This window comes from Solanum tuberosum, unplaced genomic scaffold, assembly GCF_000226075.1.
Source record: "Solanum tuberosum cultivar DM 1-3 516 R44 unplaced genomic scaffold, SolTub_3.0 scf00290, whole genome shotgun sequence".
NCBI classification, from domain to species: Eukaryota; Viridiplantae; Streptophyta; class Magnoliopsida; order Solanales; family Solanaceae; genus Solanum; species Solanum tuberosum.
Window position 1 is genome coordinate 2,864 of NW_006239226.1, and position 15,626 is coordinate 18,489.

A 15,626-nucleotide genomic window follows, 5' to 3' on the forward strand; every position below is an offset into this window, starting at 1 on the left:
TGGAGATGAATGAAATGATCAGAAAATTTCCCAAACGTTTTCTTTTCATTCTTTCACATGTTGTAGAAATATAACCTCGACGCATGTGCTTGCAGAGTTGCTAATGATACGATATGATCCATTTTTAGAACAATTTAGTGCATTAAACTTTCGCTATATATGAGATTTAGAGAAGAATTGTACCACAAGGATTTATGTACACAACCTTATCCTTAATTTGAATTTTATTAATTGTTTAAGCATGTTGTAATGAAGTTAACGATACATATTCTTCTCAATAAGGATGCTTAGAAACTACTCGCCGGTTCTATATTAGTTGATCATATTTTTTTAACACTCATATTAAAAATCATAATAAAGAAAATATTTTTACTAATTCACCCATTAAAAACTTTATTAAAATTTTGCAAACAAACGTGAATACTTTAAAAAAGAATTAGTTGTAAGGATAATATAGAAAAAAATTAATTAATGATTTCTTGATTTAGTAAGGTGGACAATTAATATAAAATAACTATTTTTAGTAAGATGATCAACTAATATGGGACGAAGAAGGTAATGATTTGCAATATTTTGAGGGAGAAGATTCAACTTTTTATGTATTTAATTTGTCGTCTCATTAATTTTAATTAATTTGTAATTGGACATTTCCTAATTAGGGTTAAACTATTTATGTTTAATATATTTATTTTTTAGATCTTAATCATTTTTGTAGAGATCTGCATTTTTTTTAATATATAATTTAGATCAGCTCCCAGGTATTACATTATTATTTACTCCTATTATTACTCATTTGCATGGGCTTTGGCAGCTCCATTTCTCCTATCAGATTATATAAAAATTTGTTTTCCATATCTGTTAATTTTAGTGGTAGAAGTCTCTGCATCTCAAATAATATCTTATGAATAATATCACCAAGATATAAATCGAAAATTTCAATAAAAATAAAACGATTATATGTGGCATTTAGTGACTTGAATTGGGCACGTGGAAATTTTATGAAGAAAACAAAGTGACAAGTTGACGCTAATGAATATGGTTGGTGAGGCATAGCAGCCACCCATTATAATATTTATATGGGTCACTAATAGAGGTGGAGTCAGGATTAAGAGTTTGAGAGTTCTAAATTTATTTTTTTAAGTAAAAGAGAAGGGGTTCAAACCACTACTCTAGTGTGAAAAGCATTTCCACAGTTTCTTCCTTACCATTGAACCATCAATCAATTTCGTTAGGGATTCATAAGTTAATATACATATAAATATATTTATTTAATTTTCTAATACAAATATAGGGTCTACCAAAAAGCTATTGGATTCGTTCGAACCCACAAACCCCCATCTAGCTCCATCTCTGATCACTAATATATATATTTTTCTTCGTGTTTGATTTATCATCGTTCAAAATTTACAAAATATATGATTATACAAACAAGACAAGTGTTAAGCCATTTGCAAGTTAGATGGCATCAATATCAATCCCAATAGGGAGAAAAAACCTAGAAGGGTCATTAGTCGTGACTTGCCAAATCCCATTATCTAACAAAAAGAAAAAAATGGACATTGAAAAGTAAGAAGAAGAAAAAAAAGACTAACTTTCCTATGATAATTTAAATTAGCATTTCAACATGATTTAAAGTTATGATTTCATATTCTAAATTTTCTAAAAGACATAATTTGTGATTTCATTTTATTTTTTTAAAGTAAAATTTCATATGTTTATATTTATTTTAGTTTTTTAAAAAAGATTCATTATTTTAATTTTGCAAAGAAAGACTCATGAGCATGATTGAAGAGATTGTTTGTATTATATGAAAGAATTATATTAAAGAATAACTAACTAGTTATTGCTATTGTTGACTAGTAAAAGAAACATAAAGATTGTGATTTCTCAATGCGGTTTCTTATTATATTTTGAATCTTGTTTATGAACCATATATAATTTGCTCATATGTTAAAATTGTATAAGAATGGAAGAAATATTGATAGTTTTCACAACTTATAGAGTTGTCATGTTTACGAGAAAAAATACAACTTAAAAAAATCTGAATTACTTGTCCAAATAAAATTTCAATTTCAAATCATAATTTCATATCTCATATTCAAACAAATCATAAGAATTTTTTTAATTAAATTCAGAAGTACATATAATTTTATTTTAAAAAAGAAAATGCATAAATTCACCCCTGAACTTGTTTCGAAAAATCAGTTACACGTTTAAACTACTATAATAACATATTACACACCTTTATTAATCAAGAATGAATATTTTTTACCCCTATAACAAACATAGCAAAAAAAAGCGCGTTAAATAAAAAATAAAATAATCAAAATCTTCTTTCTACCCATACCCCCACACTCCCCTACTATTCTTCTTCATCATCACAGCACCGCCCTCTTCTTCTTCTTTATTTTTTCCCCATTATTTTCCAAATCTGATTTCCATCCACCCATCTCCACCTGAATCCTCTATCCCCCACCCCCACCTCTAATTATATTCTATTTTAATGATTATTTGATTTCACCATTTTCATAATATCCAATTTTACTCTTCGATTTTGTTGGTGATTGATAAAATTGATGATTAATTTTAAAAAATAAAATATAATGATGGATCTGTAGGTAAATATTAAATTTTGTGATGGATATAATTTTTGTGGGAAAGAAAGAGATAGTGTGATTTTGGTGGTGGGTTTATTAGTAGATGGTGAAGTTTGTGGTTGGTGTGGTGAGACATGAGCTTGCAAAGCTTAAAAAGAAAGTTGCAACTTAAGAATTTTTAAGTAGCGACAATTTTGAAAGTTGTAATTTCATTTCACATCTCCAGATAGATCTATTTAATTGAGGAGAAAACTCTGTTTTTGTTTTTATTTTCTTTTCCATTTTTGCTTTGTTTTAGATTTGTTGGGAAGTTATTTTTTTGTTCTGTGATGGTGAACGGTTTGTTTCAAAGAATTCATGCTGAGCTATTTCATATTGTCTTGTTGCACTAGAAAAAAGAGAAGATTTTTATGGTGAAATATATAGATTTGATATAATAGTATTAATATGATGGCAATGTTAGTGGTTCCATGGTAGTGTTCACGAAAGAAGAAACAATTGAATGACATGGATAATTTTATTTGAAATTTGACATGACATTTGATGTGGCAGTGAGATGACATTAATATGGCGCAAGTGAAAGTGATACTATACATCGCAGGTAGTAAATAAATTTACTTTTTAGTAGTATATGTGTGTAATAGATCACTGTGATAGTTTAAGCGTATAATTGATTTTTCGATATAAGTTCAGGGGTGAATTTATGTCTTTTCCCTATTTAAAAATATATGTATAAGTACTGATTTTTTTAAATGAGGACCCCAAAAAATATGGAATCATAAGCGATGACTTTAATAGCCTAGGAGTTAAAAGACGGCCCTTTAATTAGACTTAAACTTACAATAGTCTAATCGTAAATTTATGCTTCATCAACAAATTGTCTTAGTGTTGGATATTTTATTCTTTAAAATTTTAGCTTTATTAGGTGAAGAAATAAAATTGGCCAATAAATGATAACTTTTTATTTTCTCTAATTGGGAGAAAGCATGTGTTCTGTTTAGTAATCGTTAATAGTCTCCATCCATAACAGCTAAAAGTGCACCATTTCTCAAAATTACAAGGACTATTAGTGCTTCAAACTTATATTTTAGGGACTATTTTGAGTCAAAATTTAAATTTCAAAGATTATTTTGGTCATTTTCTCTACTTCGATATGCTCTTTTTCTTTTTTCGCCCTACTCATATATTCATGACCTATATAATATGTTCATGTTTTTTAATTGCGTGTACTCTTTATCTTTTAATTTAAAATTAAACAAAGTGGGTTGTTAGACTTTAAAGATTGTTTGATAGGGAAATGAGATGCACAAAGTTATCTTCTTATATTTCATGAAATTAATTATCTCACATGTATATATAGTATAAAGTTTATTTTTATCAATATAATATAAATACGGAATAGATAGTTTTGAAACTAATTTATATCCCTAATCAAACGTCGGATAAATAATTCAATTGTATCTTATCCTAGAATTATTATCCCTCATATCAAACGGTTCCTAAAGAAATAGGACAGAGTGTATTATATATTTCGATGGAACAGTCTAAAAACTTTTAGAGTGTGTTCCGTATAGAGGAAACATTTTTTTTATATTCGATTGGTTAAATATTTAGTAAATACTTTTTTCAGGATACATCAAAATTTAAATATCCTCCCAACCCTACAACATATCTTATATCCACTCATGTTCCCACCCTTATAATTCACATTCCCACCTCTTGTAATATTTGTTCAAACAATATACAAATATTTTTAGACTATTTTTTAACATACAAAACATAAAAAGTTATTTATTTATTTGAAAATTATTGTGTATGAAAATAATTTTCTTTCGTACCGAATACATCTTTGATCTTAGTTCATCTCCACGAATTTTTTTGTTTTTTTTTAATAAAGTTATCCAAACACTAATTGTTAAGAGTTTTGAAATACTCGTAAACGTTAATCACGCTCAATGAAGAATCAAAAAACACAAACCAAATCACAACTTTACTTATTTTTTAAAAATAAAAAACAAAAAAATGATGATGTGTGGGTGTCCACACAAAATCTTAATGAAACAATCAAATATAGCATAGCATATTCCTTTGCCCAAATTTTCTGGTATATTTACCTTATTTTAAATTTAAATCAAAATAGAGACCATCAATTTAATTATTTTGAACAATGAAAAAAATCTCAAAAATTAAATTAATATAAAATAGAGGTAGTATTAATTTGAAAACCTAACAAATTCAAAAAATTATGTTGATGTATAAATATATTTTAATATTAAGCTAAAATATTAAATTGTATGATAATTAGTAAGCACAAACTATAGAAAGTAAGTCATTATTTTTTATTAATTGCTCCTCTACAATTCAAACGACTATCTACATTTTGTATTTATTTTGCAAAGGTAAAAAAAATTCTCTAAATTTTGAACTTTTCACCTATATTTTTGAAGGGGTTGAGTTTTTGTATATTGTAGGAAAGAAACAATTCAAAAATTATATTACTGAATTGATATAGATTATATCATAATAAATTTTAAATTTTGACTCGACTCTGAATCGACGGTACCTAAAAGGATAGATTGAGTCAGTGAAGTTTCAATTCGATGAGAGTAAAGACAGTGTGTGATGCGCGTCAATAATAGGGCACCGGTCACCGCCGTGGGCTCCTCTCTTTTCATCATTGAGATACGGAGATTCTGTGTGTTACCACTTGGAGTACTTGTCTTTTTTTGACAACATAAATACAAGCACATAGTGAAAGAAAAAAATTATGATAAGATAAAAAGAGAAAAAAAATAAGTTAAGAATTTAAATTTTATAAATTCGAGTTTCAAATTAGACAAACTACTTATTATAACATTTAAGATATATTAAACTTCATTTTATTTAGTTTAAACTTAATTTAGGTTTATTCATGTAAAACTGACTAAATAAGAATAAGGAGTTTTCATGTTGTGTTACCAAAGCCTAACTAATAAGAGCTTTATCATAACTAACTAATAAAAAATCTAAGATCGTATATGATTTTAGAAATAAATTGTGTTTTTGGAACTCAGTATTGTGTTCGTCTAGAAGAAACGCAAAACAAATGTACTTTTATTATGATTTTACATAACTAATTTAAATTTCAAAAAGTTAATATATAATATAAAAATTGAATCAAAATTACGTCCTTTCATTTAACTCCGCATGATTCACGTTTGAGTTTATGACTTAGGGCTATGTATATTTGGTCCCACTTACGTTGAAAAGACCCATAGAAAAAGAGAGCTACATGTATTTGTGTTTGTAGATAAGATAACCTTATAAGCACACCACTTCTTGCTCTTGTTTGTGATGTGCTAAATAAATTACAAAATTATAAGAAATTGGTCTAAATTAATTATTAAAAACTTGTCATATACACTATCCAAAATTTGATGTGTTAAGAATTATTTTGATCCACCCCACCCCATCTTGCCTATATTAGATAGTAGAATAAATTCTCAATTTCAAATATTCACTTCATAAGAAATGAAAAATCATAGTATATATTTATTTTTTCAATCCCCATTCAGTAAATTTGTTACCCTGTTTAAATTTTTTAAGAAATCACTATGGATTGTTATTATTTAGCTTTCCATGTAAGAAAAAAAAGGAACTAAACTAAATGAACAAATATCTAGAGATATCAAATGAAGAAAGATAAGGTTGTGTAAAATTTTATCCTACGAAACTTCAAATAATATGGGTTGATTTATATTTGACCAATTCATAAATAATTGAATAACTTTAGATAATATGAATTGATTTATATTGACCAACTTTTAAATGATTGAATAATATAAGTTGATTTATATTTTTAATCAAATTTTAAATGATTAAATAACTTTGGATAATATCAATTGATTATATTTGACCAATTGAATTACCTTAAATAATATGAGTTAATTTATTTAGATTTGCAATGATAAAATGATTTTTCTACGAGACAGAATTTAGCTAAAACTAAAAAAATAAAAATAAAATAACCATTAACTTTTTTAAATTTGAATAATTTAGCTATAACCTACTCCCTTTGTTTCAATTTATATGGTACTTTTCAGATTTTGAGATTCAAATAAGTTTATTTTTTATCATAAATTTTTCATATCTATTAATTATTTTGAATTGCCAATTATTGTAACTTATAGTATTTTTTATTTAGTTTACAAATATATAAATATCATTTCAAAAAATTAAAGATATCACACGTAAATTTTTTATCAAATTTAAACTATTTGATTCTCTAAAAATAAAAAGTACCACGTAAATTGAGTATATGATTTTAATTTCCTCCGCCGCCCTATTGTTATCTCTAAAAATTACAAAATCTAAAGGAAGCTTCGTGTTCGTAAGCAAACAAGTAACTACCAAAATCTCCTCAAATAGTCACGATATTATCATACCTAACACGCATACCTTATCTTCTCGCTTAACTCTAAGATAAAATCCCCAAAATGGGGTCCACTTCAGGCCACGCGGCAACTCTCCGTTGTTTATCCACGGTCCCAAAGAATCTCTTGCCCACTTAATAAAGAACAATATTCATACTCTTGCCATTTTTTATTTCTTTTTTCGATAAAATTTACTGCCTTCCCTTTATTTTTATTTATTATTGATAATTTATTTTTATTTGTTTAGTATATTAATTATTTTTTTCCAAAGTTAATTTTAAATCTAAGATTATGCATATTAGTAATTCAATTACTCTCAATTTATGTGACAAAATTTAAATAAATTTATCTTATATTGTAATATTTATAATTATTAATTATTGTAACTTATAATATTTTTTTATCTAAACTAGCACTTAAGTTATGGTAAGAATTCCTGCTCCAAGAAGAAAAAGAGAAAGTCAGATACTTTCCATGGGCCGAAAAATGGGGCCCACGGCCCAGCCACGGATTTCACACCTATATAAAGCGTCTTCGTCTCATGCATATCTCGCTCACTTCATAGCTATTTGTTTCACGTTCTCTTCACAATTTCCATTACAGCCACTAGGTTTCCGTCCACTTCTCTTTTTTTTTCTTCTTCTTCTTCTTCTCTATTTCCATTAATATCTGTATGGTGTTCTTCTTTTTCGAATTCTAGATTTTGGCTTTTAATTCTTGTTAATCTTTGTTTTTCTTTGTTTAAATCAAGAAATTAGCTTCTTCTGAAGTCAGGGTGGGGATTTTTGGATCGTGTAAAAGTGTGTTAGAGGGTGATTATCTTTTGATTCACTTCTTTTTTTGCTTCTTTTGAGGGGGTAGCCGGGGCCTCGGCCTCGGCGGGTTTTAATAGCCCCCAACTATTACAACATTGGGAAGAAGAACACCAATCTGTACAAACCCTTAAGTTAGTTTTTCTTTTCTTTTTTATTCTTTGATTCTTTCTTAAGAAATCAAACAGATCGGGGAAGAGATGCCGGCCTTAGGTTGTTGCGTAGACGCTTCTGTTTCCCCTCCTCTCGGCTATGCCTTTTCTTGGGATAGCTCTCTTCCCGCGCCGGAGTTATTTTCCTCCGGCGTACCTCCGGCGACAAACGCCGCCGCCGTTACTACCGGTTCTCATTGGTCTACGGATCTGTCATCTGCTTTGTACCGGGTAGATGGGTGGGGTGCTCCTTATTTCTCCGTGAACTCTTCCGGGGATATTTCTGTCCGGCCACATGGTACAGATACTCTTCCTCACCAGGAGATTGACCTTCTAAAGGTTGTGAAGAAGGCTTCTGACCCGAAAAATTTGGGTGGGCTTGGGCTTCAGATGCCTCTTGTTGTCCGTTTTCCTGATGTTCTGAAGAACCGTTTGGAGACTTTGCAATCGGCTTTTGATATGGCGGTTAATTCTCAAGGCTATGAGGCTCATTATCAAGGTGTTTATCCGGTGAAATGCAATCAAGATAGGTTCGTGGTGGAGGATATCGTGAAATTCGGGTCGCCATACCGATTCGGGTTGGAAGCCGGGTCTAAACCAGAGCTCCTGCTGGCGATGAACTGTCTCTCCAAGGGGAGTGCTGATGCTCTTCTTGTTTGCAATGGTTTCAAGGACACTGAGTACATTTCGCTTGCTTTGGTTGCAAGAAAGCTCCTTTTGAACACTGTAATTGTGCTTGAACAAGAGGAGGAGCTTGACCTGGTGATTGATATCAGTCGTAAAATGGCTGTTCGGCCTGTAATTGGACTTCGTGCTAAACTCAGGACCAAGCATTCTGGCCATTTTGGATCCACTTCTGGTGAAAAGGGTAAGTTTGGGTTGACAACAACTCAGATTCTTCGTGTAGTGAAGAAGCTTGATGAATCTGGAATGCTGGATTGTCTCCAGTTATTGCATTTTCACATTGGATCTCAGATCCCCACAACAGAGTTGCTTGCTGATGGTGTTGGTGAGGCCACTCAGATTTACTCTGAATTAGTCCGTCTTGGAGCTGGTATGAAATTCATTGATATCGGAGGCGGGCTTGGAATTGACTATGATGGTTCTAAATCAAGCAATTCTGATGTGTCTGTTGGCTATGGCATTGAAGAATATGCATCCGCTGTTGTCCAAGCGGTCCTCTATGTCTGTGACCGTAAGGGCGTAAAGCATCCAGTGATTTGCAGCGAAAGTGGCAGGGCAATTGTTTCTCACCATTCAATTCTGATTTTCGAAGCTGTGTCTGCTTCTACTACTCATGTTTCTACACAGCCATCTTCCGGTGGTTTACAATCCTTGGTGGAGACTCTCAATGAAGATGCCCGTGCTGACTACAGAAACTTATCTGCTGCTGCTGTCCGTGGAGAATATGATACATGTCTCCTCTACTCTGATCAATTGAAACAGAGATGTGTTGAACAGTTCAAAGATGGGTCCTTGGATATTGAACAGCTGGCCGCAGTGGATAGCATATGCGATTGGGTGTCCAAGGCTATCGGGGTTGCTGATCCTGTACGCACTTACCATGTGAATCTCTCAGTTTTCACCTCAATTCCTGATTTTTGGGGCTTCAGCCAATTGTTTCCTATTGTTCCAATTCACCGTCTGGATGAAAAGCCTACCATGAGAGGAATACTGTCTGACCTGACGTGTGACAGTGATGGAAAGGTTGATAAGTTCATTGGGGGCGAATCAAGCTTGCCGCTCCATGAAATTGGAAGTAATGCCGGTGGTGATGGTGGGCGGTATTATCTGGGGATGTTTTTGGGTGGGGCTTATGAGGAGGCGCTCGGAGGACTCCACAATCTATTTGGTGGACCAAGCGTTGTTCGCGTGTTGCAGAGCGATAGCCCTCACAGCTTTGCGGTGACTCGCTCTGTCCCTGGCCCATCCTGTGCTGACGTTCTCCGGGCGATGCAGTTTGAGCCTGAACTCATGTTCGAGACTCTCAAGCACCGTGCAGAGGAATTCTTGGAACAAGGAGAAGGAGAAGGAGAAGATAAAGGTCTTGCCTTTGCATCTTTGACCAGCAGCTTAGCTCAGTCCTTCCACAACATGCCTTACCTTGTGTCGTCGTCTTCGTCTTGCTGCTTCACTGCAGAAGCCACTGCCACTGCCAGTGCCAATGCCAATGCCAATAATGGTGGCTATTACTATTACAGTGAAGACAATGCTGCAGATTGTGCAACAGAGGAAGATGAGATTTGGTCCTACTGAACTGCTTGAAGTGTCTTGTTAGCATCTCCAGTTTGTCGTCGAGGTCGTCTGTTTTTTTCAATAATCCCACCCCTTAGTTGGTGCATGTTACATTTCGTTTGTCTAGTTTGAAAAAGATGCAGTAGACTGTCATCTATGTTGCAAGTAAGCTTATGTTATGACTGAATCAATTTCATGTATGGTTCGTCCTCTTTTCCGCCTTCATTTTGTTTTAGTATATGATGATCTGCTATTTGTCCAAATTGAAATTGAAAGATAAAACCTCCGCAGCTTATGGGTGGGTAGGTGGAGATTCTCATCATCGTGGCTTAGATTAGATTCGTTAATGATAATGTTGTTGGCTACTTGCCTAAATTATTTTGTACAAAGGGTAGGTGGAGCTGTATCATTTTTAACTTCTTGACACGTTTAGATTATTGATTAATGGTGGACTGGAGAGATTTGTTCATCTTTGGCACGTTATTGAATTTTTGAGATGTATTTGTTTATTGATGACATAGTCGCCTTTGAAACAGAAAAAGAGTTGTGCTTTCGCAGGTCATGTGGTGTGTGTATAAAGTTTGTTAAAATTCAAAGTATTTTTTTAGTTGTAGAGAGTTGCTTTTGTTTTGTGCTGGTAAGATACGAATTGCCCCATATATCCACTACCATAGGAATGAAGATAACAGATTTTTAATGTTGCTTTGTACAGTGAATGAGATTCCTTATCGGCAAAAACAGTTTTTAAGATTTTTTAGACTCCGATGCGGCTCTTTGGATTGTAAGAACAAAGGAACCCCCACCCCACCACACCAATTAGTGAGAATATTATAAATGAGACTTTATGTTCTTTTTTCTGCCTAATCACACATTGCTTTTCAACATTTACCTTTAAATTCCACATTTTGAGGAATTACCTATGTAATTTTCTATTTGCTTGTCAAAATGACTATGAGACTTACTGTTTGTTGATTTTGACATAAACCAAGTAGGCATTTGCAAATTTTGATGACACTAGTTTCTGGCTGACTACCTCTCTCCCCAATATTGATTATCTAGTCATTAAACCACGAAAATCTTGAGTCACAAAATATTTCATTTGACCACTAAGCCACATATTTAGGTGTGTTAAATACTTTTACATTCCATATCAGATATTCGAAAAGTAATTGTAAATATAACAACAAGATACCCACTATAGTCTCACAAATGGGTCCAGAGAGGATAAGATGTTTACGGTGCTTAAAGACTATTTTTGATAAACTCTCGATTCTAAGACAATCGTTTTTCAATTCAATCTGTGTTGTTAGTTGTCATTTTCCCTTCGACATGCTGGGAAGACTAATTGGGCCAACAAATAAAATTGGGAGCCCATAAAACTTTTTGCAAGCCCATTTATATAAGACAGTGAAACACCAGTCAATTGCAGGTTCACTAGTTTCAAGTAATCAAGAAAAACACACACACAGAGAGCAGAAATGGCGATAACACTGAAGAGCGGCTACAAGATGCCGATTGTGGGATTGGGTGTTTGGCGAATGGAAGGAAAAGATATAAAAGATCTTCTCATCAACGCCATCAAGATTGGCTACCGTCACTTTGATTGTGCTGGTAACTACTTTTCTTTTTTTCTTCATTTTACTTTCTTGCTCTTTTCATTCTTGATTCTTGATTCTTGATTCTTGATTAGATAGCTAGAAAAATTTCATCCGTTTGGATTTGCTAGATTGTATGTGATTTCTTGATTTTCACTCATGGGTAATTCTGGATTGTACTTTTAGTCTTAATTACTTAACTATTAGTATAAGTTATAACTAGTTGTATGACCATTCTAGTCCTAAAGCTAGGTTTAAAACATGTTGAGTGTTTTGTCTCGCTTAATGTGGGCTTAAATGTATCATCCTCAAGTTAAAAGACACACTTTTCCTTTTTCCGAGGATACACTATACATATATATCTGTATTTTTTTCCCTCTATAGTCCTAACATACTTATCGAACTTTTTGTGCTTTTTTGCTTTTGATAACACTAGGTATGGACTATGGCCCCTCCCTTAAATCATTTTAAAATAGAATCTTGCTCCTTACTAGTTGGGGTTGTGGAGAATACCACCTTTAAGTAAAGTTTCAGCTGCATCGATTTTCTTCCACACGCGTTATGTATATTTAGTAAGTAGATGGTTAAGTCCCTGCAGAAACAAAAAACAATACTTAATAAAGTAACTAGATTTCTTCCACATCTGCTTAAGCCTTGGTGGGGATAGTTATCACTTACCCATACATCTGCTAGTGGGAGGTAGCAGGTAACAGGTGGAACAAGTAAGCTGCTTGGACATACCCTTATGTTTTAAAAAATGTTTAAAGATGTATATTTATGTTAAGGGTGTGCGCGTTGTCACAAACAAGTAATAGGTGTAATGCTACTCGTCACTGATCCACTTAACTTTTGAATGTGTCTTTGCTACTATATATGTTCTTGGAATAGTGTCACCTGACATTTGGTAATGCTTGCAGCTGACTATCAAAATGAAGCTGAAGTTGGGGAAGCACTCGCAGAAGCATTTCAGACGGGGATCGTGAAGAGGGAGGATCTTTTCATTACTACAAAGGTTAGTGCAAAAATGTTAATTTCATCTGTCGACTCAGTTTTAGCATTTCACTGAGAATTACATATAGCTGGCAATGAGTATCGACTCTCTTTTTTGCAGCTTTGGAACTCAGACCATGGTCATGTTCTTGAGGCCTGTAAAGACAGTCTTAAGAAGTTACGCCTGGATTATCTGGATCTCTACCTTGTTCACTTCCCCATAGCCACAAAACATACAGGTAAAGCTGCTGGTCTTATTACCTTTGACTTCTTCAAACTTTTGTGCATTTATCTCTTTTTTTCCGTTTCCTTTTTTTGAGTTGTGAGGGGGGAAGACCATAACTTATGGCTGATACAGCATATTAGCTATTGCATTTTTATCATTCAGATCATGATTATTATGCTTATTGCACATCTCACACTGAAGGATGTTGTACATAATAACTGTATGGCAAAACGAATAGCTGGTATTTTGACAAGTACTGCTTGGATCAAAGGCACATAGTGATTGTTAGCTGAATATTGATGCTTAAATTTCCTGATTTCCAATTATTTGGTGATTTGACTTTATATGACTTAAAACCCAAATGAACTATTCAGCAAAATCAATATTTGATTTCAATACATATAGTATAGATTTAAACATCTAGTAATCAATACTCTACTTTAATCTTGGCCTTGGCTTGAAATCAAGAATTTTCTCCTTTTGAAATGGCGCATTGTGTTTCTTATAAATGCATTCAGGAGTTGGTACAACCTCTAGTGCATTGGGTGAGGATGGTGTTCTTGATATTGATACCACCATATCATTGGAGACTACTTGGCACGGAATGGAAAATCTAGTATCCCTGGGCTTGGTCCGCAGCATAGGAATCAGGTAGGCTTACGACTAAAAAACCTGTACTCCCCTTTATTCAGCTGCTATGGCCAGCAGATTCATTCTTCTGCTTCATGATACTATCGTGCTGTGGACAATCTTATTGCTGAAGTCGGGCATTGTTGACAAAAACTAGATATTGTTTGGCCATTTATCTAGCCATTTCCTCCACTTAGTTTGTGTTGCACCAATGCTCTGACAAACTCATAGTGTTTCAACGAACAAACAAATCTAAAAAAAGAAATTTAATTTTCAATACAAATATAGGCACTTTTTGAAAAATTGAAAATTGCGAATCACAGACTTAACTGCTCAGTATTGCTTGAAATGAATTCATCCTTCTTGAAGTCGTCTTGTCTTGTCTACAGCCATTATAAAATTGTGAGAAGTCAACTCTATCACCTACAACTTTACATGTTTACTTTCAGTTATGGTGCATAACTACGTTAGTTTAGGCGCAAGCAGTATGTTATCATGCTATGCTATTTAACATTTGAATTATTTTTCAAACTAATGGGATTGTATTCTTACTCTTGCAATGGGAGTCGATGTGCAGCAACTACGACATCTTTCTCACCCGAGATTGCCTAGCATATTCCAAAGTGAAGCCTGCTGTGAATCAAATCGAGACCCATCCTTATTTCCAGCGTGAATCTCTTGTCAAATTTTGCCAAAAGCATGACATCTGTGTTACAGCACACACCCCACTTGGTGGTGCTGCTGCTAATACTGAATGGTTTGGTTCAGTGTCTTGCCTGGAAGATCCAGCTCTAAAAGTAAATCCTTGTGCTCTTATATTTTCCATATTTCGTGAACTGTTCTTCTGGAAGTTTCACAAAAAAATTGTTTCATATTTGCTGGTTTGGTGTAATTGAGGTTGTTTTGTATTTTACTTATTGCATCAGGGTTTAGCTGAAAAATATAATAAGACTGTGGCCCAGGTTATTCTGCGTTGGGGTATCCAAAGAAACACAGTTGTGATTCCGAAATCATCAAAACTGGAGAGACTGCAGGAGAATTTCAACGTTCTTGACTTCGAGCTCACTAAAGAAGACATGGACCTCATCAAAAGTTTGGACCGCAACTATAGGACCAACCAACCTGCAAAGTTTTGGGGCATAGATCTGTATGCCTAAAAGCTTCATGTCTCATTTTGACACCAAAGGCACCAGGATAGGGGACTAAGCTACTTAGACCAGCATCTCATTTGAATATGGAAAAGTGAGTTTATGTTTAGCATGAGAGAGACCATTCACTGCTCTACCTATGATGTAGTTATGTTTTTATCCATTTCGAACTTGTGTACCAAGGCTGATGGATGGTGGTTGGTTTAGTTTCTGGGAGAGTGTGCATATTGGGCCAACACATCTCCCATCCAACGGCAAATAAAGCTATTGGCTACTAAAATGCTGCAAAATTCTCTATCTTTAACATAATAGCTAGTGGTTGTCAAATTCTGGGGGTGATTTACAAGAATAGCTATATAGATGAGTGGTCTTGAACTATTGACCTTTGGCAAAACTTAAAGTTAACAACTTTTGATCTTGAAGATTTGCACATAGGGTAAGCGGGATCAAGAGTTCAAAGATCACTCATTTTTCAAAATTTGCTTGGCTCAAAATGTGTTATTTGATCAAATAACGAGTAATAACCCACCCCGTACAACATGATTCATCCTCCTATCTCTTTTACTTGATTTTTGAAAAAAGTGCGGATGTTAATATATTTTCTTAAATTATTTGCATATAATTTGATATTGTATGTTGGGTTTAAGGTGTATTTCATCCTGCAGGTTTCACTTCTTTGGCCTACTAGTTTGACAGGTCATTTCGGGTTCAATTTTACAGTCCCACCCATTTTTAACTTGAACAAGTTCGGTCGATTACTCAAAAAGAGGTTAATTTGACTACTGTAGAAATAGCATAAATGTTGTCTGATGGAACTGAAAAAGGTCCT

At 33.4% G+C, this 15,626-nt stretch overlaps 2 protein-coding genes across 2 annotated transcripts; both read left to right on the top strand.

Moving 5' to 3' along the window:
* The first annotated feature begins 7,550 nt into the window (after positions 1-7,550).
* Positions 7,551-10,431, top strand: LOC102596487 (arginine decarboxylase). Its single transcript, XM_006359540.2, has one exon. The coding sequence runs from the start codon at positions 8,022-8,024 to the stop codon at positions 10,227-10,229; it is 2,208 nt and encodes a 735-aa protein (XP_006359602.1). The 5' UTR covers positions 7,551-8,021; the 3' UTR covers positions 10,230-10,431.
* A 1,194-nt stretch (positions 10,432-11,625) lies between these two features.
* Positions 11,626-15,087, top strand: LOC102596820 (NADP-dependent D-sorbitol-6-phosphate dehydrogenase-like). Its single transcript, XM_006359541.2, has 6 exons — positions 11,626-11,819; positions 12,721-12,815; positions 12,915-13,032; positions 13,538-13,670; positions 14,227-14,446; positions 14,576-15,087. Exons 1-6 carry the CDS (start codon positions 11,687-11,689, stop codon positions 14,804-14,806), a joined length of 930 nt encoding a protein of 309 aa, XP_006359603.1. The 5' UTR covers positions 11,626-11,686; the 3' UTR covers positions 14,807-15,087.
* Positions 15,088-15,626: the final 539 nt, after the last annotated feature.

Bases quoted from the DNA above. Each gene is read 5' to 3' on its own strand.
- LOC102596487 (XM_006359540.2), top strand. From the start codon at position 8,022: ATGCCGGCCTTAGGTTGTTGCGTAGACGCTTCTGTTTCCCCTCCTCTC.
- LOC102596820 (XM_006359541.2), top strand. From the start codon at position 11,687: ATGGCGATAACACTGAAGAGCGGCTACAAGATGCCGATTGTGGGATTG. The intron at 11,820-12,720 runs GTAACTACTTTT...TAATGCTTGCAG, and splicing joins CCGTCACTTTGATTGTGCTG to CTGACTATCAAAATGAAGCT. The intron at 12,816-12,914 runs GTTAGTGCAAAA...TCTTTTTTGCAG, and splicing joins ATCTTTTCATTACTACAAAG to CTTTGGAACTCAGACCATGG.